Source organism: Chelonoidis abingdonii, chromosome 16 (assembly GCF_003597395.2).
Source record: "Chelonoidis abingdonii isolate Lonesome George chromosome 16, CheloAbing_2.0, whole genome shotgun sequence".
Taxonomy (NCBI): Eukaryota; Metazoa; Chordata; order Testudines; family Testudinidae; genus Chelonoidis; species Chelonoidis abingdonii.
In genome coordinates, this window is record NC_133784.1 from 9,207,882 (window position 1) to 9,234,926 (window position 27,045).

The 27,045-nt window shown below is 39.6% G+C and overlaps 1 protein-coding gene across 1 annotated transcript in view; it reads left to right on the top strand.

Moving 5' to 3' along the window:
- Positions 1–27,045, top strand: part of ERCC6 (ERCC excision repair 6, chromatin remodeling factor) — a 78,951-nt gene that overhangs the window by 44,389 nt on the left and 7,517 nt on the right. The window contains exons 7-15 of the mRNA XM_032766647.2: positions 466–601; positions 10,887–11,057; positions 11,619–11,795; positions 13,161–13,277; positions 15,173–15,268; positions 17,068–17,286; positions 20,285–20,395; positions 23,294–23,413; positions 25,468–25,562. Coding sequence (XP_032622538.2) covers positions 466–601; positions 10,887–11,057; positions 11,619–11,795; positions 13,161–13,277; positions 15,173–15,268; positions 17,068–17,286; positions 20,285–20,395; positions 23,294–23,413; positions 25,468–25,562 — 1,242 coding nt within the window. The remainder of the gene's footprint in view (positions 1–465; positions 602–10,886; positions 11,058–11,618; positions 11,796–13,160; positions 13,278–15,172; positions 15,269–17,067; positions 17,287–20,284; positions 20,396–23,293; positions 23,414–25,467; positions 25,563–27,045) is intronic.

Here is a 27,045-nt window from a genome sequence, read left to right on the forward strand (position 1 = left end):
TGGAGCTTGAAAGATTCTCTCTTTCACTAACAGAAGTTGGTGCAATTGAAGTCCTTACCTCACCCACACTGTGTATAATAAGATGCTTGAGAGAATGTAGGCCCCCATTTGTTTTTAGACAGCATGCAAGTAAAAAAGTTGTTGGCAGCTGATAATTTCGATTCTTTAAAAGAGACATCGTGCATCCTAAATCTGATTTGCATTACCACAGTACCCTTTTACCATTTCCTTTGCAGCTTTTCTATTTCTGTATTTCTATTGATAAATGCATCCATTAACTGTTCAACTGTTGTAGCTGTATCCTTTACCCCTTTCATCATGCTTAAAAAAAAAAAAGCCAATCAATTTCCTTAGCTTGCGTATTCTACTTGAAGTATTGTGTGTCTGTTGGTTACTTTAATGGGTCACTTAATATAGTGTATTTATTTTACATTAATATTTTTCTTCCTGAATGTTTTATTTTAGGTTTAAAGGTTTGGGCCCAACGGTGATTGTGTGTCCTACCACAGTGATGCATCAGTGGGTGAAAGAATTCCACAGTTGGTGGCCTCCCTTTAGAGTTGCAGTTCTACATGAAACTGGCTCTTACACCAACAAAAAGGTAACATTTGAAAAGAGGTGTGTGTGTGTGTATACTTTGTGTTATCTCAGTATATAGGGTTGTGTATCCATTATTCCTGAAGATTTTGTGTGATGCTTCTTTTTTTTTTTTAAATGTTTTATCCTTTAAAACATTCTCAGTGATGTGCATAGATTCTCTGGGAAATACAACCAAAAAAAGTGATGACTAAACCGTAATGTAACCAAGAAGTGTGTATTGGTCTTAACATCAGTGCATGCTTCTGTAGTAAGCAGTGCTCTCACACAGAATTTATTGTTCGCTATGCTATAGCTCACAATACTCCGACATACTAAAAACCATCCCAGACCCCTTCCAGTGTGCCCTGGGGGAAGGGAATCCTTCTTGACACCCATATCTCAGGACTAGTTTAACCATGTGCATGTGAGCAAAAATTCCCATACCGTGTCATTGAACTCTGTTCACACCCTACTGTGTTGGTGATGTCCATGTAATATTCAACATGTCTTTCTTGAATCTTGTCACATTGGATTCTTCTGCCTCCAGAGACAAAAAATTCCAAACACAGCTCATGCTCTGACGGAGGGAGAGAGTTGTCCTTGCATCAGTTTAACCTAAACTTTTGTCATCTGAATTTAATTCTCAAGAGTCCACATTTTCCTTTTACTCTCTTCTAAATCAATGCAGTCCCCTCTAGGTATTTTTGCAATGTAATACAAGCCCACATGCACATGGAGAGCACAAATAAATCCCTCTTCTTCAAATTTTAGAGTCTGAATGCTCAATCCAGAAAGGTGCTGAGCCTTGTCAACTCCTTCTGAGTTAAGTGTAGTCTTGATCATTAAGTAACTCTTTTTTCTGTACATTCCCACAGGGGTAAGATGCTCTCAAGTAAGTGTGTTCACCATTGTGCAAAGCCATGGTGTAATTGTTTCCTTTGCCTTGCATATAATTAGGAAACAGCGTATGAAATTATTAGCCTTCTTTTCTGCAAATGATCAGTGTATCTAAGAACCTACTTGTGTACAGACTACTGGTACTGGAGAATTCTTCTATTGTGCCATCCTGCATCAGAAGAGCCTTGATCCAATTTTTAATTCATTTCACCTTACACAGGCACATGTCCACTTTTTTATTTATTTGGTCATTATCTCAGTTTAAATCAATGAGTCCTGCTCCCTTAGAGCAAGTGACAGTAACTTTTTTCTCTGACAATGTCTCTGCTACTCTTTCACTTCTGGAGTAATCTTTAATTTTATAAAATTGTATTCCATTTCGCAAACTGTTGAAATCTGTTTCACATGAAGTGTCAATATTTGGTACTTGTTGGAAAGGAAATGAGAAGAATATTTAGATTTGGTTTTGGCTTCAGTTTCAGGCGCTTAAGTGAGTTTGCAGAATTCAGTAAACCATTTTAAAATTTCTCTTTAAATATTTATTGAATTTCTTGTAATAATATTATAATGGTATGGCTCTTAATTGCATTTGATTAAATATATTATGAAATAATCGATACAATTACAGTACACAGCAAAAGATGAACAGCACACTGAGAAATGTGCTAATAGCTTGCTGTTGCTCAATTAACTCAATATGTCTTCATTCAAGCCCTAAAAGTCTACTGACCACAATAATATGCTTTCATGTTTTCCTAAATTAAATCATGCATACTTTCTTATTTTAGTGTTTTTGTTAATTAATGAACCTAACTTACACAGAATTTCCACAAGCAGGGAGAGAGGTGCGCTGAAGACTTCAGGACTCCCCACTCTGTCCCATCATCTAAATAATCAACAGTTCAAATACCCTCTGCTGATGTCTGTCTCTTTAAATATTTTTATTTGTGTTACTGTAACACCTGGAGCCTTAGGTATGGACCAGAACCCCATTGTGATAGGTACTGTACAAACAAAAAGACGCTCCCTGCTCCAAGAAACTTACAGTCTAAGAGCTAGTCTACACTGTCAGCGCTTGTGTCTTGTGTGGTCGTGGCTCTGAAAAACCCACCTCCACAAAGGGCATAGGCTGGTGCACTGTCTACACAGGCGCTTTACAGTGCTGAAACTTGCTGCGCTTAGGGGGCTGTTTTTTTCACACCCTTGAGCGAGAAAGTTGCAGCACTGTGAACTGCCAGTGTAGACAAGCCCTAAATATAAGACAAGAAACAACAGATGGATACAGACAGATGGGGAGGAATTACAAGTAAACAATGAGGCAATAGTGATCAGCAGGATAGGCAGTGGCCTCTGCACAACAAAAGCAATAATGGCACTCTGCACCTTGGAGCCCTGAAAAAGAATGTCTTATGCCAGGGTGTCAAGGAAAATCAGCATGGTTTGAAACTCATACATTTTTCCCATGGCTGTATGTATGCCACAGTTTTTCCTACTCACTCCGTAGCCAAAAAAGGGTCAGTTTGTGTGTCTAATTAAATTAAATCCCTTTGTAAAAACTGTGTTGGCGCTTCATTGGTCTTGGAGTGAAGGAGTCTGTTACTGTTACGATTTCATCAAAACATACAATTTACAACATCATGAAAACTGATCCTGCAAAATAAGTAGTTCATTAGACTTGTTCTTTCCTATTTCAAATTCCTCCTCGATACGCACTTACTCTTTGAAGCCTGTCAGTGCTGACCTACCACCTACAGAAGATTTACACAACAGTAATGCGGTGATTCCATCTCCTGATCACCTGCAGGGCCGGCTCCAAGCCACAGCGCGCCAAGCGCGTGCTTGGGGCAGCATGCCGTGGGGGACGCTCTGCTGGTTGCCGGGAGGGTGGCAGGCGGCTCCGGTGGACCTGCTGCAGGCATCCCTGTGGAGGGTCCGCTGGTCCTGCGGCTCCGGTGGAGCATCTGCAGGCATGCCTGCGGCAGGTCCACCGGAGCTGCAGAACCAGCGGATCCTCCGCAGCCATGTCTGCGGGAGGTCCCCGGGACTGGCGAGCGGCAGAGCGCCCCCCCGCGGCATGCCGCCATGCTTGGGGCGGCGAAATTGCTAGAGCCAGCCCTGATCACCTGTAGTCATTCACAACAGTACTCTTATAAGAGGCACTCTGGGATGCATGAGAGGAGCAAATGACTCCCAAGAAGCCAAAAATATCCAGCCCCTACAGCTAATGAATAAAATTTAGCTATATGGCAAAAAAAAAAAAAAAAATTGAATAAGAATTGACATGTGGCCCTTTTGAACATGGTAGTAACTGCATAGTGTACTGAGGAGGCAACAGGACAAGAGTTTTGTAAATCTTCAAATGAACCTTGAATTCTTTAACTTAGAACTATTACTGTTGCACTGCCTTGCATCCTGGGATCTCCAAGTGTTTTACAAACATTAACCCTACTAAACATTTTATTCACTTAACTTCAAAGGCACAGTATAACTCGATGTAGTCGTTCCCCCTCCCTCCCTTCCTCCTTCCCAAAGTTGCTCATTGCACATTATAGCAGTGTAACCATGATTGTTTTCCTGTGAATTAGTACTGGGCAATGCATTGAGCTTTATTTAGTCTAGAGACACTGGAGCCACCAGTTCCGATGAGTGAATGTGGAAGTTGGACAGTTTTTCCCAATATCTGATCTAAATCTTCCTTGCTGCAGATTTAAGCCCATTACTTTTTGTCTTTCGTTTAGAGGACATGGAGAACAATTGATCACCATCCTCTTTATAATAGCGCTTAACACATTTGGAGACTGTTATCAGGTCTCTTCTCAGTCTTCTTTTCTCAAGGTTAAACAAGCCCAGTTTCTTCAACATTTCCTCATAAGTCAAGTTTTCTAAACTTTTTATCATTTTTGTTGCTTTTCTCTGGACTCGGTCCAGTTTATCCACATCTTTTCTAAAGCATCGCATCCAGAGTTAGACACAGTACTTTAGCTGAAGCTTCATTAGGACTGAGTAGAGTGGGAGAGTTACCTTCTGTGTCTTAAACATTGTACTCCAGTTAATACAGCCCAGAAAGATATTAGCCTTTTTTGCAACTGTATCACATTGTTGACTTGTATTCAATTTATGATCCATTATAAACCCAGATCCTTTTCAGCTGTACTACCACCTAGCCAGCTGTTCCCCATTTTATAGTTGTATATTTGATTTTTCCTTCCTAAGTGAAATACTTTGCACTTGTCTTTATTGAATTTCATCTTGTTGAGTTCTCTAATTTGTCAAGGTCATCCTGAATTCTAATCCTGTCCTCCAAAGTGCTTGCAATGCCTCTGAGCTTGGTGTCATCTGCAGATTTTATAAGCATATTCTGCACTCCATTATCCAAGTTATTAATGCAAATATTGACTATTACCAGACCTCGGACTGATTCTCTGTGAGACCCCACTGGGTACACCCTCCCATTTTCATAGCAAGCCCACTGATAACTATTCTGAGTGTAGTCTTTCAACTAATTATGCACCCACTTTATAATTTTCACCTAGGCTGCAAATCATGTGGAACTGTATGAAAAGCCTTACTAAAATCAAGATATATTACATGTACTGCTTTCCCCCTATGCACTAGGCCAGTAACCCTGTCAAAGGAGGAAATTTAGGTTATTTGGCATGATCTGTTCTTGACAAATCTAGGCTGGGTACTCCGTATTATCCTCTAGATGCTTACAAACCTGTTTAATAATTTGTTCCAGTATCTTTCCAGGTATTGAAAGTAGGCAGATGACTCTATAATTTCCCAGGTTTTCTTTGTTCCCCTTTTTAAAGATATCTATATATGAACTACATCCTAATGTCAAAGAACATTTCTCATATGGAACTTTGGGGGCAAAATGAGCTAAGTCGTGTGCAAGACTTAACAGACAGTGCAAGAGAACGTTTGGTTAACTAAGCTAATCACTAAAATGTACACACAAGGCAGCACAACGATTCTTACTACATGACCGAAGAAGCTGTAAAGTCAAAGTGGTCCAGTTCAGATCACTCCAACTGTCAAACTTTAAAAACTGCATAACAGACATTTCCTATTGAGAATTTTTGTAGCATTACAAGACAAGAATTTGAAGTTCAGGAGAAGAAAAAAAGCTGTAGTGCTGGTGGCTAAGTTTTGAACTGTACTAATCAATCTTGCAAATCTGCTATACTCCTCCTCTTACCCAGGGGTAATGTATGTATTTGAAGATATGGGAGGTTAACTTGTTTTTTCTTTACCACCACCACCACCATTATAAAAGTGGAACATAAAGCTTTTCAGTAGTGCACTTTGTCACTGGGAAAAGAAGAGGGTTGGAAAGACCTCCCTTACCCAACAAAATTCTGAGGGTATGTCTACACTACACTCAGTAATTACTGTGGTGATGCATGTCCACACTACCCTCCTTGGGTCAGTGGTGCACATCCTCACCAGGAGTGTTTCCACCAATGTAAGAGGGGCAGTGTCAGGAGCTGTTAGAGCCTGGTCTCAGCTCTGCTAGCAGCTCACTGCCAGGAGCTTGGCTACCTCCCAGGCTCCCGACAGCCTGCCCCATTCTCTGCCAGGAGCCAGGGGAAGCTGCTTGGGGCTTCCTGCCTCCCGATTCCCCACTGGGAGTGGGGGGGAAGCCTCCCGGGGCTTCATGGCCCTAGGGAATGGAGTCCAGCTGCCCCAGCTCCTGACAGGGAGTGGGAGCTTGGAAGGGTGCCCAGGCTTCTTGCCCTGGCTCCCAGCTGGGGGTGGGGTTCAGCCACCCAGCTCTCCAGGAGAGTGGCAGTCAGCTGGGCTCTAGCTGCCTAGCTTTCTTGTCAGTTTCATGGTACCTGTTCTGAAATTGATAGGACAGCAAATAGCCGATGTAAGTAATGGAGTATCTACACAGATACTGCGTTGCCCCAACTACACCAGCATAAGCCCTATACCTTTCATGGAGGTGGAGTAGGGCGCTTACGTCGGCAGAAGCAAGGCTGCAGTGTAGACACTGACACATAATTAGGTCGACATAAGCTACCTTATCTCAACCTAATTGTGTAATGTAGACTAGATCTGAATAACTGAGGCACCCACGCACAGCTTGAAGCACAACCTATTGTTAAAGTTGCAGAGTCATCTTTGTATGTCTAGTCAATTTGAGGCAGTTGAAGAGCAGAATAGCCCAGATATAAGTACACAGGAGCATGGCTACATCCCCTCCAAGACAGAAAGGCATGCAGATTCTGACATGACAATTTACCATGCAGTGCCAGACTTTGAAATCAAAGTACTGCTAATGTCTCTCTGCAGTTTACCTGTAGGCAATTTTTGCTTTATTTATTAATAAATATTTCTTCAGAAAATAAGCCAAAGGCACCTTACATTGCAAAGGAAAAGGATGCAATCCATAGAAATAGTTAACTGCAATATAGTTTCACTCTTTTAAAAAATTCTCTCTTCAAAAAAGAAATATCTTTCTCTCCACCAGCGTCAATATTTACTGGTCTAGTTTCCTACATAAAGAGCCTATTTAAAATCTAATATACATGTATGTGACGCTGTCTAGAATCTGTGCAAGCAGCTTCCCACCTGAGAATCTGAGTGCTTTGCAAATGTTAATTAAGCCTTGTTCTACTTCCGTAACGTAGGTATTTTCCTATTGTACAGATAGGGAAACTGAAGTACAGAGGTCACAGAGTCAGTGGCAGAACCAGCTGTAAAACCTCAGTTCAAAGGTAGCCAAGGCTGGAACTAAATCCCTTTCTCGGTATGGAAATAAACTTAAAGTGAAGCAACAACAAATAGTGTTATTGAAGCCTTTTCATAATGCATGTAGATTGTTTTGGGGGGGCACATAGCAAAGAGAGGTTTTATAGGTTGAATTTATGGATTTCTTCTTAATGGTTAGTTATGAGATAGTGAAAAGAGTGCTGGAGAAGGCCATTTAGATTGACAAATAATACACGGTTGAGTCAGCAGTTCTATATTTATTGTCCTGGTAGGTTCACACTTGTTTTTTAAATACATATTGGAATCTTAGGGAAATAGTAGCACAGCTTGTTCACAGTCTGTTTTTTTTTCAGACTTTTTTCATTCACATACATAGCTTGTATCACAGCAAAATCATGCAATATAACACTTAAATATTCAGCAGGATGAAGAATGTGTTTTAGTTAGAGGCATTTCTCTGGTGCACATCATCAGAAATACGATATGGCCAAAAAATCATTGGTTGGTGCTTGTCAAAATGCTGTCCTGTATTGGACACTAGACATATCTTAATTGGGAGGCCCTAGATAATCTGTCATCACCCTGATTTAGGAAGAAAGATCATTGTTTCAAGTCTGAAGGCAGGAAATACTGTTTTGAATAAAAATGCAAAATTTTTTAAAAGGGTTTTCTCATTTTGACATTGTTTCTTGTAATCTGTGACACCGTCTCTTTTAATACCAGAACTTAGAATTTTAAGCCTAATTAACCACTGCTTAACCCCTTAGGCATTGGATGAATTTGTCCCCATTAAGCAAAACTTACTCTAATGCTGTCCCAGTTAAGCAGCAGTCATTAGGCTAAATTGGTTCCCTGAGACATTCCAGTAAAGCAAACATTGCTATAAAGTACATCTTAATTTAAGCAAAATAAAGAGTATTGTGAGCAGATTGCAAACTAAAGACTATAAATACACCAGTTGATAAAGTAGCATGAATTCTGAAATGCTACAGTATCAGAACAGGATACATCAAAATTTAAAACTGAAATCTATGAAAACCCTTTTCCTCTTACATTATGTTCAGAACTGTAACTTACGCCATACACTCTCAAGTATCCACTAGATACGCTGAAATGACAGGTAATAAATGTTGTTGTCTGCATTGTTAAAATTGTTTTTGCTGTGTTTTTCTTCTTTGTCAGCACAAATCCTTGTTTATTAAAGATTTAGCTTGAAGGAAATTTTAATTAATTACAGGTTCACTAAATCCTGACTAGGAATCTGCTGTGCTGTGTTTACAGTGAGTGGCCTTCCTGTGCCTATGTTTCACTGCTGTTCTCTCTGCTATCTGACAATGTGATTTATGGCTGTTGTTTTTCTACCAGTCCACTGTATGCCCTCTAGGAGGGATTGGTCTCCTGAGCCTCCATAATAACAGCAGCACTTTCACAAAACATCTTTTAATGACAACAGTGTAGCATTCTGTAAGTCAGGCTAATAGCAGACATACCCTATTAATTGCAAAAACTGGGAGAGGTTACATATTTTACAAGCTTTTAATTTGAAATCGCCCGAGATGATTTGTCTTAAGTGTTTGTGTAGAGATGTCTACAATATTCTCTGATAGGCCATTACTGAGAATCTAGAACACACAGTTACAGAATGCTAGGAATGAATCAGATGAAGTTAAATTGTGTGGGCAAATCTGCCTAGGAATACTACTGGTTCTGTAAAACAGAATGTTATAAAAAGAGTTCATGTTACGGGAATAAAGTAGCTAATTTCTACTTTTATTTTAACAATTGCATATGTTACACTTATTGTGGTAGATAACATTCAAAGAGAAGAAAATCTAAGGTTGAACTGAAAGAGGTTGGAGGGTGGACATTATGTCATGTCTTCAACTATATAGGGATCAGTTAAAATTATTTTTTTTTTTTTTACAGAATGTGATTGGTGGCTTATCAGATGTTCATCTGAGTCATTAGGGAGGAAAGCAGTGTGTTTAAAAAAAAAAAATTCAAAAAATTCTGATTTTTAAAAATCACACCATTGTTTATCAGCTCAAAATCTGCTAGATACATGATCGTTTGTTACATACCAGTTCTGGCCATTGTTTGGCAAACATTTTCATGTTTTCTCCTTGGGAATTTAAAAGATCAGGAAACACCCTGGCTGTCATCTTTTCTTCTTTTCTGTTTTTGTGCTGATGTCCAAATCTTGCTTCTATTAATGTCATTGGGAAAACTCCCACTGATTTCACTATTGTAGGATTGAGTCCCAGGTCAGCAGTGAATGTGCACAGCTCTTGAAATAGTATTGACTAGTTACTATAAGCCAGTAAGAGAGCTCATGCATAGAAAGACACTTGGTTAAGTGTTACGATATAATTGGCCAAATGCTGCCACAGATCTGTCAGTGTGTCACTCTGAATTTTCCAAGTCCTGGAGGGCTGAGGCTCACGTATGACTAATTTCTCTTGACTTCTTGAACACAGATTAAATTGAGAGAAGGTTTAGAGAAGTTCCAGTTACCTGCTCGTAATTCTTTTCTCAAACTTTCCCTTTACCATTTTTCTCGATTTTCTTATTTATTGTTAAGTCTTCATTTGCCAGCCTTTGATCTTCCAGTATTTAAAACATCCAACAAAATGGTAATTGGTGGATTTCTTCTTCTTCTTCTTCTTCTATTATTTTATTTATTTTGATGTTAATGCCCAAAAGCCAGCTGAGACAGGAGGCATTATTTTGGTAGGAAGTATACAGACAAAGAATAATAGAGGAAGGAATGCCCAACAGATAGGGCACTAGTCTGGCACTCAAGAGACCTGAGTTCAGTTCCCTGCTCCACCGCAGACTTCCTTGGTCAGCTTGGGCAAGCTATTAGCCTCCTTGTGCATCTGTAAAAAGGGGATGATAGCACTGCCCTACCTCACAGAGATGTTGAGAAGATAAATTCACTAAAAGTGTAGGTGCTCAGCTGCTGTAGTCTTGGAAGTCTATAGAAGTAGCCAAGAAAGGTAAGAGACAGTCTCTGCCACAAAGACCTTACTGTCTAAATAGACAAAACACACAGGGTAGGGGAAAGGGATGTTACAAGCAAGCAGAATGAAGAGTGTGATAGTTTGCAAATGTCATGTTAGTACCATGTTTTTCTTCAAAATTATTTGGGTGGGATTTAGCCAAATGGAAAGACTTTGTCGGCTTTAAAATATAAATTTTCGTTAACTCATTTTTTCCTTTTTTTTTTTTTTTTTTTAATTACTGCATCTTAGTTGCAATGCCAAAGTTAAAGCTGAGGAATAGAGAGGAGGGCTTGAGAAAATTAGTTATTCAGGGAAGACTTAACTTCAGTAGGTTCCAAACAGGTCTTGAATTGTAATGTAAGAGATAATATTTCTTCTGAAAGGGCAGTGGACCAAATTCTGATCAATTACATGTGCTAATGCTGAATAATTCCATTTTAAGTCATTGGAATTACTTAGGATTTGCACCATTGTATCTAAACAGAGTTTGTTCCTTCATGTGTATTTGTTAGCTGTTTTGGGATGAGATAGTATTGGTCTTGGCCATAGTTATTTTATTTACAAAGAATACTTAGTTATTTCCGATACTTTTTAACACAACCAGGATCACAAATACACAGTTCAGTTGGTCTTAATTTGGCATTTGAATGCTAAATTATTGACAAGAAGTAATTCTGTTCACAGGTGAAACTAATTCGTGAAATTGCAGCATGCCATGGCATTCTAATCACCTCCTATTCATACATTCGATTGATGCAGGATAATATCAACAGCTATGATTGGCATTATGTGATTTTAGATGAGGGTCATAAAATCCGGAATCCAAATGCCGCAGTTACACTTGCATGCAAACAGGTACGGTACCAGAAAACAAAACAAATATCTTCATTTGTAATATTTTTTAAAATAAATAAATAAATTATTTGAAAAAATAACCTCAGAAAATGATAGTAACTATGAATTGCTAAGTTAAGTTATAGATTTAAATCTTATCAAAGAACAGATTGTTACAATCATTTTATTTTGTGGAGTATTAATGCTAAGTCCTGTTTGAGCTGTCAGTTTTGTAGACAGCTTTTCACAAGAAGCTTATATTTATTTCAGAGAAAATATGCTGCATACATCTCTACTTCGATATAACGCTGTCCTCGGGAGCCAAAAAAGCTTACCGTGTTATAGGTGAAACCGCATTATATCGAACTTGCTTTGATCCATGGGAGTGCGCAGCCTCCCCCCCACCCCGGAGCTCTGTTTACCGCGTTATATCCAAATTCATGTTATATCGGGGTAGAGGTGTATTTTAAAATGTGACAACTCATTGATGTGAAATTAGATAGCCTCTGCAGTAGGAATCTGTATTATAAGCCAACTCATGAAAATGTCTTACTACTAAGTTGTTTTGTTTTATATTAATAGTTCCGCACTCCCCATCGAATCATCTTGTCTGGCTCCCCTCTGCAGAATAACCTAAAGGAGCTCTGGTCCCTCTTTGACTTCGTATTCCCAGGGAAATTGGGAACACTGCCTGTCTTCATGGAACAATTCTCTGTTCCAATAACCATGGGAGGATATTCCAATGCCTCTCCCGTGCAGGTAAAGCTACAGCAAAATATTTTTACTAACTGATGGTCATTAATTTGAAGGAAATGGATTGCTTTGTTGTTTCAAAACTCACTTAAAAATGTATACTGTATTGGGTGTCTTGTGTCCTGATCGAGTAAACATATTTACATACATTATATATACATGCATAATATATTTTTTTCACTGTCTGGGCTTCAGACATTAGCAAAATGCTGTAATATTTGAATTTCAGACACTGTAGAGAAATGGTTAAATCCACACTGACAATGGTTTTCATTTAAAAACAATTTAACTATTCCCATCCTATTAATAATAGCAGGTTTTATGAAAGTGTGTTTAAACTAAATCTAATTTTGGAGCATAAATTGCCTAGGATTATTCTTTTAAACGCAAGTATATCTGTTAATCTTTGCAGTTGTTGCAGTTATCACAAGTATTTTATTTAGCTAACTTTTAAACATTTACCTGCATTTGCATTTATTAAATTAGTTATTAGATTATCTGAAGATTAAAAGTGCTGTATAAATGCTTAGAATATAAATTATTTCTACTATAACATTTCTGGTAATGTTTTATGCACGCATTTTTCTATTATTTTATCTTCATTCTGAGTTTAAGTGCTTCCCTTGTCTGAGGCTTGGTAATTTACTAAATTGAATGACCAGTTTGATTTTTATGTATCAATAATTTATTATATTCTTTGTTTTGCTTTAAGAGAATTGAGGGTATTTTTAGCCATTATGTACAGTTAATACCCATCTCACACATCCATTACCCATTACAGAACCATATGCTCCATTTAAGGCCAGAATGACCTTTAGTTTCTGTGATCATAGGGATTTTCTTATACCGATTTTTTTAATAGTCTCAAGTGGGCACTAATCTTCACTTATTGTCTGCTACCCACCGTTGGTTCAGGCTTCGTTTTGATCTTCAGTCTGTATATGAGCAGTTCTGTGTGTGGCTTTTGGTTTATGAAAGATTACACACACGGATTCATTGATAAAAGGGACTTGCCTAGAGGGAAGTGTTTCTTACTAGCCAATACATCTATAATTTCTAGTCTTCTTTCAGTGGAATAAATTTCACCAAATTAAGCCAAAATGAATTGTATCTGATATGAGGGAGTCCATTTATTAAATATTATTGTTGGCTCACATGAATTCATTACAAATCACATTATATTGGATACTAAAAAGACATTACTGTAACTTCATATATCCATTAAGAGGTAGAAAGTATAATGTGTCTGCTTGTGCCATCTAGTTTTTTTTACTTTTTCCTACTCCTACCTACTGAATCTCATTTAAATAAAAACAAAAAACCCTCTACATTAAAAACTCCCTTAAATGCTGTTTTTTTCCCCTTCTAAAGGTAAAAACTGCCTACAAGTGTGCATGTGTTTTACGGGACACCATAAATCCCTACTTGCTGCGAAGAATGAAGGCTGATGTGAAAATGAGCCTGTCACTGCCAGATAAAAATGAACAGGTTTGTTTAAAATATATATAGTGTTTGATCCTTTGCCTCCTGAAGTCCACAGCAAAACTTCATTTGATTTTGTTGAGAGCAAGTGTGGAAAAAGAGCATAAAGAAGTTAAAGCTACACATTTTAACTTCTCAGTAGTGGCATAAGGCTAATGAGCTGGGGAAGTCAAAGTGTGTTTAGCAGCTTGAATATCTACTGAAGTATTTTATTTTATAGGTATTTATAAATCACTTGATTACCATATCATCTGGGCACAGAAGTCTGATGGAATTCTGTAATGTGGAAAGTATCTGTTTTCATCTTAAATAAGGAATTGTAGCCCCACAGATCCTACAGTTTAGAGCCTCCTCTATGATCCAGCATGCAATGCTTCATCGTGACCTTGTATTCTCCACACAGCTATGCATCCATGTTAAAACAAAGGGCATGTAAGGTGCATTCTAGTCTATTTTATGCAAATTGGTTTCAGACCTTGGGCTCCTGGAGAGTGATCAGTGCAACCCTCAAATGGTCAGACTTCTGCATCCTAAGAACAGTGCCTGTAGGGTACCTCTTGTGGTATGTTCATAATCAGAGTTATCATAAAAATTGTTGTTCCTGCTGTTAGGAGGTTCATTTGGCCAACAAATTGTTACCAGGGAAATATGTAGTGACAGTAGTAGTTCAGGTTGCAAACTTGCTTCTGTTCTGACCCCCTGTTTGTACATGCTAATAAACTTCCAAAATTTTCCCTTTTTGGGCTGAAATTTTCCATGGTGGTTCTATGCCTGAAGGTGAATGTTTTTGGAAAGGTGTTGAGCTAAATTCCTTCAGCCATTTTTGAGTTAATGAAAGGGTTGTGTTTTTTTAAAAAAAGAAATAGATATCTGTGACTTCCTGGAGCCACGGTTTCTAGTGTGGGTTAGGGTTTATTTCTTCCCTGCATGAGGCTTTGTTTCTCTGCTGCACCCCTTTTTCTTCCTTCTCCCCTTCTTGCTCCCCTCACAACTGCTCCTTGATTCAGGATGCTTCTCCCTTCAATTTCTACCACCTTGAGGCATCTAAGACAAGTGGTCATGCTAGTGATTCCACATTGGGACAAAAAGAACAGGAGTACTTGTGGGACAGTGTCATGGGGTGGGCAGTGAGTTAGCAGGGGAGATGATTGTGTCTGCTGTGAAGTCTCATGCTCTCTGTTTGGTCAGACTCTGGAACATGGTTTCAGTACACTTTAAAGAATGTAGGTTGCTTCTCCCTAAAGAACACATTCCTAAATGAATTAAAATCATTTGATTTTTCTTGTCAGTCTCAGAGCTGTACGTGAGTTTGACTTACAGCATGTTTGTTGCTTTGCAGGATGTGAATGAGTGATTTTGTTCCATTTTAGCCCATCAAACAATGTGAAAAATCATTATATGGTCACGTTCAAAGATTGATGACAGAACAGATAACATATGTTATCCTATTGTTTACCCATGAGATCATAAGGGGATTGCAGGTTTTAAGGGACGTACAGTGTATCTGTTATAAAGCGCTTCCAATACTTAGTATTCTATACATTCCACTTTAAAAAGCCCTTGCATTAAGGGAATGTTAAGATTGCACAGTTAAGCAATGAGGTCAGGAAATTGCAAAGTGAAGCTTGAATACATAAATGCAGTTGAAAAAAATTATGAACTGAGAAGAGCACAGAATGGATGCTGAAACTCATCCCTAACTATAGCATTTGCCCCCTACAGATACTGTACCTTTTTCTAAACATTTTAGCTTCTGATGAGTTCTTATTCTTAATTTTGCACTTTTGATGAATCAAGAGTTCCTCAGTGAAGCTTTATTCTGTTTTGTTTGTTGCACGTTTCATATCTCATGAAGCTGAACGGTAACTGGATAAGCGCATAATATATATATATTTTTTTAGGTTCTGTTTTGCCGTTTGACAGATGAACAACGACAAGTCTACCAAAACTTCATTGACTCCAAAGAAGTTTACCAGATTCTCAGTGGAGATATGCAGGTTGGCATTAATTAAGGTAGATGATGACATGTAAGAGTTTAAAAATAACCATCTGGATAAAGGTGCTGACTGCCCTTTGGCATTTTTCTAACTGGACTCTGAGCAGGATCTTAGAGGGGAAACAAAAGTACCTTTATACCCAAGATGTCCCAGAGCCTTTTCCATAGTAATGAATTAGAGGCTAGTAGTAGACTGACTAAGGAAGACATTATGTGTTGAACAATAGCATGCACACACAACTGGATGTTAGAACCTGTTTTACTGAATGAGGGAATGCTGGCCAAGGAAGTGGGTTACCATTTCTAAAAATCACGAGGATCTTCATCTTCCACCCAAATACCAATCATAGGTAAAAGGACTTCTTAACTTTGCAGCTTTTGCCTTGGTACATGACCTGAAGTGTAAACAGCCTAAATCCTGGTGTTGGCTTTCAACTTATGACCCTCTGTTCTAGAAGTGAAAATGCTGCCTATAATGCATAGTGGTATCTACAGAAGGAATGTAGCCTATAGATTATACTTCAGACACTGAAAAAATTATGAATGATGATGAATATCCAATATGAATGACAATGAATTGTTATTGGGCCAGAGAATGACTGTGAGTGTCATTTTCTACAGCCTGGGAGTTTGTGCATTTACCTAGGATGTGGGAGATCCAGGTTCAAATTCTTATTGTAATAAGACTTTAATTATTTTATCAAAAGTAAAACCCTTTAAGAGGAGAGATTGAAAACCCCACACAAGAATATCCCATTGCCCCGTGGCTAGGGCACTCTCCTCTATTGGGGGAGATCCAAGTCCAAATCCTTTCTCTACATCTGGCAGATAGCAGAGTTGAACCCACATCTCTGACATCGCGGGTGAATGCGTTAACCAAATGTAGGGCTTCTGGTTTGGGGGATTTATTAATTTTATTATTCCAGGTTTATTTTTAACAATTTTTCAGTTCTCTGTAGATATCCAAAAATTAGGGGGGTTGGCGCTTTCTCTTTGTTTATACAGTAATGAGTAATTTCCACACAGTAGTGCTTTTTAGAAATTATACCCACACACACAAAGTCTGCCTTACTGCTCAGTATAGACAAGTCAGTAGGTACAATTAATCAGTCCTTGTGGTTTTCTGGTATTTTGTTTTTTTTTGTTTTTTTTTGTTTGTAGTAGGGGTGTTTTATCAGTTAAAACCAAAAACCTATTTGTAAGGGAGGCACCACCATCTCTGGCTCTTCTGGCCGTTTTGTGAGTCCTTTAATTACGTTTGTCAAAATGCCTGAAAGTATAAATGAAGTTTTTTAGGTAGAAACAAAAGGTTTTGTTCTGATATTACTGAAATATTTAGACTTCTTTAGCTTGATTGGAAGTATCTGAAAAATGTGATACAAATTCATGAATAGTTTCAACCTGAAACTGACTTTTTCTGCAAATAAACTATTTAATCTGAAAATTTTTTCCCAGGAACCATGTGTTCCTTCTGATTTATTGCCTTATTTTGGAGGGATGCTAGTGAGATCAGCTGTTTCAAGTTGCAGCCTTTGTTATACTGAGTAGTAGGTAGAAGAATGTGTATAACGGAAGCATTCATAAGTTGGTTTTTACATGCATCGTATCTTAATGGCCACTGTATTATATCAACTGTATGATACCTTTTACTGAAATGGGAACAAAAGTGTTCTGGTGTAAAAACCAGAGCACCAATATTCAGTGACTATCAGTTTGGTCCATTATTGTCTCTTCTTAAATGTAACCCATGGTAGAAGAAAAATTTGCAAGAAAAAGACACTTCTCTCCTGTATTCTGTAGGTTTTCTCTGGACTTCTAGCCTTGAGAAAAATATGCAACCACCCTGACCTCTTTTCTGGTGGTCCCAAGATTTTGAAAGGTGTGCCAGATGATGAGTTAGAAGAAGCAGATCAGTTTGGATACTGGAAACGTTCTGGAAAAATGATAGTGGTAGAGTCCTTATTGAAAATATGGCACAAGCAGGGTCACAAAGTGCTGCTATTTACCCAGTCAAGACAGGTAAGAACATCTAACAAACTTATTACAGTTATGCAGTAGCTGCAGTAAAAACAAAACAAAAAACAAAAAAAAACCTCCACCAGATTAGATGTGTATGTGATCTAAAAAGACCTATAACTAGAAACTAGGTTATTTTGTGGATTCCTCAAAAAAACAAAATTCCAATTATTCTGAAAAGTGTCAAAGTGGGAAATTTCTTTGTTTCTTAGATGTAGAATAACTGGAGGATAGACTTCTATACACTTAAGTTCCATAAACTTTATTAGCATGATAGTGTATACCAAGTATTGCCCAAGTAAAATATGTGGAGCCAAATATTGCTGTCACTTACGTGAGTGTAAATGAAAACAAGTCCTTTTGAAACCAATAGAGTAACTCTGGATTTACACTGGTGTAACTAGGAGTGGAGTTTGGCACAGTAGTACAGTACAAATAACTGTCTGTGATAGGGCTTCACATGCCCTGTGCCATGAGTCTATTTCTGATTCAGTGATAGTTGGTTACACATCATTAGGTATTCCTGCCATGTCTTTAATTCTCTCAGAATTGTACTGAGTTTTTTGCTGTTCAAGAGGAGTTCTTACAATTTGGAAGCGTGAAGTAATATCTTTCTTGCACTTCATATTTTGATCAGAGGAGTAAATGCAAATTGCAGCTTCCATTTCTCCGATCACTTCTTTTATAAAGTTGTTCCTTGGCTCGACACTATATATTTTTTTAATGAGATCACACGTTTGATTGATAAAAGTAATAATGTTGACATAATATACTTAGATTTCTGTAAGGCGTTTGACTTGGTACCACATGACATTTTGATAAATTGCTAGAACTATATAAAATTACCATGAAACACACACAATGGATTAAAAATTGAGTAACTGATAGGTGTCAAAATGTAAGTATAAATGAGGAATCATCATTGAACAGTGTATTTCCAGTGGAATCCTCTAGGCACTGGTTTTTGGACCTATGCTGTTTAACATTTTTTTTTCAATAACTAGGAAGAAAACATAAAATCATAAATGATAAAGTTTTGTAGCTGACCAAAAAAAAAATAAATTGGGGGAGTGGTAAATAATGAAGAGGACAGGTCACTGATTCAGAGCAATCTAGATTGCTTGATAAACCGGCTGCAAGCAAACAGTGTTCATTTAAATACAGCTAAATGTAAATGTAGACACCTAGGAATAAAGAATGTAGGGCATACTCTATCCTGGAAAGTAGTAACTCTGAAAAAGATTTGAAGGTCATGGTGGATAATCAGCTGAACATGAGCTCCCAGTGTGACTGTGGCCAAAAGAGTTAGTGCAGCCCTGGGCTGTATAAATAGGAATCTCAGGCACAAATAGAGAGGTTTTTTAACCTCTGTATTGTGCTGCTGGAATATCGTCTCCTGTTTTGGGACCAGAATTCAAGAAGGATATTGATAAATTGGAGATGATTCAGAGAAGAGCCAGGAGAATAATTAAAGGATTAGAAAACATGCCTTATAGCAGTAGACTCAAAGAACTCAATCTGTTTAGCTTAACAAAGAGTTTACAGGGTGACTTGATTATATTCTATAATTAGAGGACAAATATTTAATATTGGGCTCTTCAGTCTATTAGAGAAAGGTATAACATGGACCCAATGGCTGGAAGTTGAAGTTAAACAAATTCAGACTGGAAATAAGGCGTACATTTATAACAATGAGAGTAATTAACCATTGGAACAATTTACCACGGGTCATGGTGGATTCTCCGTCACTGATCATTTTAAAATCAAGATCAGATGTTTTTCTAAAAGAGCTGCTATAGTTATTATTTTGGAGAAGTTCCGTGGTCAGGCCAGACGTCAGAGGGGTTGGGAGGTCATACTAGATTATCTTAATGGTCCTTTCTGGCTTTGGAATCTATGTATCCCGGGTAACAAAGAATGGTATAAATTACCTTGTATAGATGCATTGTTGTGACCCGAGTGTTTCTGATTTTTCTTGTCCTGTTCTCCTTACTGAATGTTCCAAAGGCAAAGGCTACTGTCCTGCGTCTTTTTTGGGTGATGTGATGTTAGCATCTCTCCCTCCTGTGTCTCTGTTAGTGTATTAGTGTGTCCATTTTAGATCTACAGTGTTGTGGAAATGAACACATAGTTTAAAATAAAAAAATTGCTAGCCTTAACTGTGGATAGTAATAGATGCTGTGGCCTCTACTATTCTTGTACTTTCCAAAAATTGTAAAGGGTGTTAAAGCATGTGCAGCATGGCTGTTTTCTGTGGCACATTTGTAAATCTTCACTCACGTACAGTATATGTCACTACCTTCTTAGAGGCAGAGGAGATAAAAGAGGTCCACCCAGATGACCAACAGTTTGTCTAAGCGAGGTGGGAAGTGGCACCTCATCAGCATCTCCACTCCTGGGCCAAAACAGTCATTTGGAAGTCGCTCCATGTGATAAGGCCGGCTAGGGCAGAACCATTCTCTGGCAAGGTCCCCCTGCAGAGTAGCAGAAATAGACTGAAATGTTTAATGCTGACAATTCAGCATTGATGTTTTCTGTCCTCCATTACATGGCTGCCTGTCAGCTTTGGTAGTGTCTGCTGTAGGCACTTGTACAGCTAGAGCCCATAAAACTGTTCCATCCTGCAAGTTCGAAGTATATACATGGCCTTCCCTTCTTCCCTGTTCCACAGATGCATGACTTCACCTTGTCTCTGCAGGTTCCCTGAAGTGTTCCACCTCCTCCCTGGTAATTAGTCTTTTGAGGCCACTCTGCTCCACTCTGTCAGGGCAAACACCCTCCTTCCCAACAAGAGGATACATCACATATGTTTCACAGCTTCGTATCATTTGTGAATTTTCTGTTCTTTAGCCTTTCTAAGTCCCCCCCATTCCCACCCAGGAGAGCATGCTTTATCCCTTCAGTTGCAATTGCTGTTAGTCAGTTAAAATTATTTCCGGTATTATCTGATCAAATCAATCTTCACACCTGGATTTCATTCAAATCCTTTCCATCACAATAGATGCTGAAGATCCTTGAAGTATTTCTGAGAGACAGAAACTATTCCTATCTCAAGATGGATGGTACCACGACAATTGCATCCAGACAGCCACTTATAACAAGATACAATGAGGTGAGAAATTGCAACCTGTCCACAAAATTCATATTGATAATTGATGCCTGAGCTCAGTTCAGAGTAGACTACATTGGGCATTCACTCTGGTCAATCTGGTCTAAGGGAGCAAGCTTTTGGCATTTGAGTTGATTCAGAACTGCTTATCTTAGTGTGAAGGGAAAGAAATCACCATTTTTCTCAAACTGAAGTTTGGTTCTCTGTTAAAACAAAGCCCAAGACTGAACAAGAAAGAGAACTTTAATGTAAAAGAACAAATTAAGTTTAGACTGTTTAAAGTGTGATTATGGTCAGGAAAAGTGAGTGAGCAAGCAAGGCAAAGCACTCCAAGTATCTGCTCCCCCTACATCTTTGTCATATCTGCTGACTTACCTGACAAAATCAAGCATTTACACTTGTTAGCATTGCGAGCCAATACACCCATGGAAAATCAAGCTAGATTATTTTCTGTCTCGTGCATTTCCGACAGAAGGGGTAGCTACGGTCTAATTATAGAATCACTGTTACTTGGGATGAAGAGGCAATGAGTACACAGCTCAGTCTTAAAATCCCAGGAAGTTGTAACACCAACATATGTCATTCTCCACTGAGGAAACGACTGCCGTTATTAAGATGTCAGAATGCCTGCAAGAGATCAGCTCCTGGATGAAGAGCAGCTGACTCAAACTCAACCCAGGCAATACTGAAGTGATACTGGTTTGAAGGGGGAAATTTTTCAAAGAACTAACTGTAACACTGTTTCTTCACATTCTACTGCAGGTGTATAGCCCCCATTTGTCAAAGTGAGACGAAGCCTCTGCATCTACTTTGACTCCTCACCTAAGTTCCCTGTAAGCTGCATGGCCGCACATCAGCCTATTTAGCATTGTGCAGGCTCTCAGGGAACCCACCCAGGGACCTACCAGGGGAGGGGCGCCCAGACCCCAACCTGTCATGGCTGGGACAGCCCCTCTGCCCCAACTATGCCACAGCCCAAACCTGCTGGGGCATCCCTACTCCAGCCTGAACCCAGCCACAGCCGGGGCAGCGCAGTGCAAACCCAGACGGCCCAGGCCAGGGAACCCCTCCCTGAACCTAGGCCCAGCCAGACCTGCGGGAGCCAGGAGAGGGTGCCTATCCTGCGTCCCCAGCCCCAGAGCTGCCATGGCAGGGAGAGGCACCTCTCCCTCCACAGCCCAGGTGCTGCTGGGGAGAGAGAGGGCTGGGGGTAGTCCTCTCTCCCCACAGTAGCCCCAGAGCACCCTCCTACATCCTAAACCCCTCATCCCTGGCCGCACCGCAGAACCTGCACCCCAACCAGAACTCTCTCACCCCTGCACCCCAACCCTCTGCCCCAGCTCTGAGCCCCTCATCGTTGGCCCCATCCCAGAGACCTCACCCCCAGCTGGAGCCCTCATACCTCTGCACCCCAACCCTCTGCCGCAGCCCTGAGCCGCTTCCCAATCTCTGAACCCCTCAGCCCCACCCACCACATGAATTTTGTTGTGTGCACCAATATGAAGGTGATGTGTCACATATCACTTCCATATTGGTGCACATAACAAAATTCATTCCGCACATAGGAGGGAAAAATTAGAGAGAACACTGCTCCTCATTAAGGGTATGTTTACACTTTGAGCATGGGGATGTGATTCCCAGCTCGAGGAGACATACTCACACTGGCTCAATTAGAGCTAACATGCTAAAAATAGAATATAGCCATAGCAACAGAAGGAGCCAGCCACTCCAAGTATGTATCTAGTGACCAGTGGGCATGTACTCAGGCTACGTCTACACTACAGAATAAATTCAAATTAGCTTAAACCGGTTTTATAAAACAGATATTATAAAGTCGATTGTGCGCGTCCACACTAGGCACATTAATTCGGTGGTGTGCGTCCATGGTCCGAGGCTAGCATCGATTTCTGGAGCGGTGCACTGTGGGTAGCTACTGTAAAATAATGAGGCCAATAATGTCGATTTGCGTCCACACTAACCCTAATCCGATATAGTAATATTGATTTTAGCGTTACTCCTCTCGTTTTGTAGGAGTACAGAAATTGATTTAAAGAGCCCTTTAAATCGATATAAAGTGCAGTGTAGTGTGGACGGGTGCAGCGTTAAATCGATTTAACGCTGTTAAAATCAGTTTAACAGCATCGTGTAGATCAGGCCTCAGTCTGAGTGTGATCATCTTTAGTAAACATTGCAAAACTTTTCTTAAAAAAAGAAAAAAAGAGGTCACCATAGCAAGAATGGCACTTATAACACAGATACCCCCTTCCAGCTGCCCTCCCCCAACAAAAAATTAATTAAAAGGCCTGAACCAAACCAACCGACAGTAAAGCCAACTGAAGGTTGAGATTTTTAACCTTAAAATGGGAAAAGTCCAATAAGGGCTTCAGTATTGCCCATCCATTTTACATGGAAGGTGCTCAGATACAGTGGTGATGAGTGATATTATAACACCCTAAGACAGATAGGTAACCATTTGAAAAAATAATTATTTGACTTGTAAAGTGGATCCAGAAGTTGTGGAGAGGGAATACTTTCTGCTTCCATAGCACCTTTCATTTAGGAACATAGGACTTGCCAGACTGGATCAGCTCCATGAGCAATCTAATCCAATATCCTTTCTCCAATAGGGACCAGCACCAGCTGCTTCAGAGAGAGATGCAAGAAACCCTGTGGTGGGCAATTATGGAATAACTTGTCTGTTGTGATTGGATTCTGGGTCTCCGGATTGTTAATGATGGTCTTCACTTCTGTAGTACATGTTGAAACTAAATTAACCCCTTTTTCTTTACATAAAAAAGTGCATAATACATCCAAGAAAATAATGTGACAAGGGCATCACTACTTCAGACATTCTAGCTTGGGGTGTTTGCTAAATCCTATCTTGTGTTGCATGTATTACAGGATACGTCCATCTTTGTTTTTCTTCTTACAACTCGAGTAGGTGGTATTGGCGTCAACCTGACAGGTGCTGACAGAGTTATCATCTATGATCCTGATTGGAATCCCAGTACAGACACACAGGTATTTTTGGCTCAGAATGTATCATTTAATAGCTAGGTTTAAAATAAAAAAGGATTGAAAGAGGTAATTTAAGTTATTTTAACTAGTGAGAGATCAGTGTTATGCTGCTTCTAGTTCCTGCATTGCAGCTGTTTGAAAGATTTCAGTGTTCTTTCCTGTAGCTTTCACAATCTCGCATGGCAGGGGAACTGCTATGTCCCTTTTTTCCCCTTAAAGATAAACTGCAGTACCTAATCAGAACACCTTAGAAATGTAGTTAATAAGCAGAATGAATGAACGATAAATGTTCAAAACAGCACCGACTGCTATCTGAATCTGCAGGGACTTTAGCATTGTTTTAAAAGGTAAATTCTACTTTTTATTAATCTGAACATGGTTGCTGGCCAAATATTAAAGTAGCCCACACATCCATAAACTACCATATATACTCGATCATAAGCTGGTTCATTTATAAGCTGACCCCCGCAAGATGGATAAGTAAAAATGGAATTTTTTTTTATGACCCGTTCATATGCTGACCCTATAATTCAGGGGTCAGCAAACTTTGGCTCCCGGGCCATCAGGATAAGCAGCTAGTGGGCTGAGATGGTTTGTTCACCTCGCATCCACAGGCACACAGGTAAACCTAAGTAAACAAAGTGTCCCGGCGCACCAGCTGCTTACCTTGACGGGCCGGGACAGCAACTGGTAGGGAAATTTTTTTTTTTTGGCTGGGGGGGAGGGTGAGTAGCCTCTGTGACCATCCCCCACATAACCCCACTCCTAGCCCGGGACCCGCATGCTCTCCCCATCCCACTCCTTCCCACCTTATCTGGGGAGGGCCAGGGGAGGATGTTTCTGACCTGGCTGGAGCTGCTTCAGCAGGCTGGGCAGCCCGACTGCAGCATGCTCCGATGGGCCAGACCAAGTGGCATGGCCGCAGCATGTTCCAGTGGGCTGGGCCAGGCAGTACAGCTGCATCGTGCTCCGGCGGGGCCACAGCCTGCTCTGGGGGGCAGGGCCAAGCGGCACGACTGCAGCTGCTTCCAAGGCTGGAGGGAGAGCAGCCTGGCCAGAAGCAGAGAGACACTGGCCCCGCCTCTTCCCTTCTAGCTCTGCTGGCTGTGCTGCCTCTTTTGGGGGTAGGGCTATGTCTCACCTCTCCCTCTCTAGAGCTGTTCACAAGCTGACCCCCTTCTCTGGTGCTTCCCTTTTTTACTTAAAATATTTGACTTATGAATGAGTATATACGGTTCTTTGAAATTCCTCTGCTTTGTCATGTGTCTGATGGGGGCTGCATTCCCTAAATTCATCATTTAAAAACATCAATGTCAGCATGGTAGTTTCCTATGTGATTGTAAATTAAGCCATGTAAAACCATTAGATGCTGAGATTATATTTTATACACTTCAACTTTCTTTCTGAAAGAGTTGAGCTTTGTATAAAGTAGCCACATTTCTAAATAAAATTACTGTGCTGGATATTTATTCTCAGAATGCATGCATGTTCATTAGGTGTGGGGGAAATCCATTCAGTCTCTGTGGATATCTTTAAACGCAAGTTAGGGACTTACCCGTCTGAAAAAGGGGAAAAATTATAGCTCCACTAGACCATCAGCGCAGCCCTACGAAACTCCCTTCACAGACGGTCTGGGTGACCTGAGTTGTTCTGTATAGGGTATATTTTGTAAGACCTTCAAGTTTCAAGGTAAGTCATGGAGGAGTTAAAAACTGTTGGGATGCACATGAATAAAGTACAATTGATTTCTGAAATGAATCTTTCTTGGGGATTAGTTTATCCAAGGGAAAACATGATTAGATCACATGCCGGTTCCTTTCTTGTTGAAATTTTACATAGATTTGTAGATATGGTTACTAGTCTTATCTTTCTAAGAAGCTGGCCCATATGGAATTATTTTTTCCTATCAGTGTAGAAATGTGATCATTATAATCTCTTGAACTATTTGTTAAATTTTCAAAGTAGATTTAAAATACATAGTAGTGTCAATAGCTCCCTGTGAATACAGCCCTTTGCTTCCAGAGGTTGGGTGTGCTAAACACATCTTTATGCTCTAGGCTCGAGAGCGTGCTTGGAGAATAGGCCAGAAGAAACAGGTGACTGTTTACAGGCTCCTTACTGCAGGTACGATTGAAGAGAAGATTTACCACAGGTCAGTAGGACCAATATTCACTGATACTTGAACTATGCTGGAGGAGGAACGGTTGGAGTGACTTTTCCATATCCTGCAAAAATGTAATCATGACTGCAACTTTACTCAAGCGAGTAGCAATAATACCTAGCTCTCCCAGAACGTTTTTATCTGTAGATCTCATAGCAATTTAAAGGAGGTCGGTATGATTATCTCTGCTTTATAGATAGGGAAACTGAGGAACAGAAGTGAATGACGTCACCCAGTAGGCCAATGGCAGAGCAAATAATAGAATGCAGGAGTCCTGAGTCCTAATCCAGTACACATTGCACTGGGCCACACCTATGCAATTCATTTCTATGGGATTATCCATGTAAGCAAAATTAAGCACATGCTTAAATCGTTCTTCATTTTTGCCCCTTATAGCAATCCCCTTGTATATTTAGTAAATCATAACGAGTTGCACTATTTAGTATTCTAAATAGGACTCTGCAAGTATTTTCTTATTCTGAATAAGGAGAATGCTGTAGAAAAATTGAAATGGACCTTAAGCATGAGTACATAACCCACTGCTACTAAAAATAATCTCTTAACAGATCTATTCCCTGTGTTTGTTCAGTCAGATCAGATTACTTTCATTGCAAAGGAAGGCTACTGCTTTTTTTATTTCTCTTAGCTGTGCATAGCCATTGTAGCCATAAGCAAGTGAGCTGGAGTCTGCTGATTCTGATGCATTGTCAACAGAGTTGTGTACTGACACTAAGGTGGTTGAATGAGTGCAAGTTTACAGAATGCAGTGGTTCACCACACAGCTGTCAGTATAGAACCAATTTCCATGTTATAAAATAAATGCACTTTAAATTATTTTCTTTTCCTTTACCTGCCAAAACCTGATATTTACCTGAGAGTGCTATTCCAGGTATATAGTCTGAAATCAATCAGATTTCTAGTATTATGTGTGATATGTGATACATAGTATAAAAAACAGAATAGCCACTCACCAGACTTTATAGTTTTGCTTCTATCCCCAAATTATTAATTTTACAAATATCAAAATGAATACGTCCCCATGAAGAACTGGTTAATATTCAGATGTATGTTTAAAATGCATCCAAACCCCTTAAAACGTATACACTTCTAAATCAAAACTACTTTTTAGTTTGCTTCACCATCCAGTTATTGTAATCACTCCATTAATGTGAACTCCAAATGAGGCTGAAGTACCTAAGTACATTCATTTGGATGTACATTTCTCTTCACAAAGGGAACATCCTCTTTCAAAAGGCAGATAAATGAAAAGCCCTAAATAATCCAATACCGCACTTACGGAGAGCATTTGCTATTTGCTTCACCACACAGACACAAGGCTTCCGCTGCTAGTTGGCTCGCCTCCCACTGACAAACATTGGTTCAGTTTGACTAACCCTGACCACACAAAGGAAGTGGGGTCTGATCTAAGGGTTAGAACAGCCATCAGAAATTCATTTCTTTTCAGAGAGCTGTG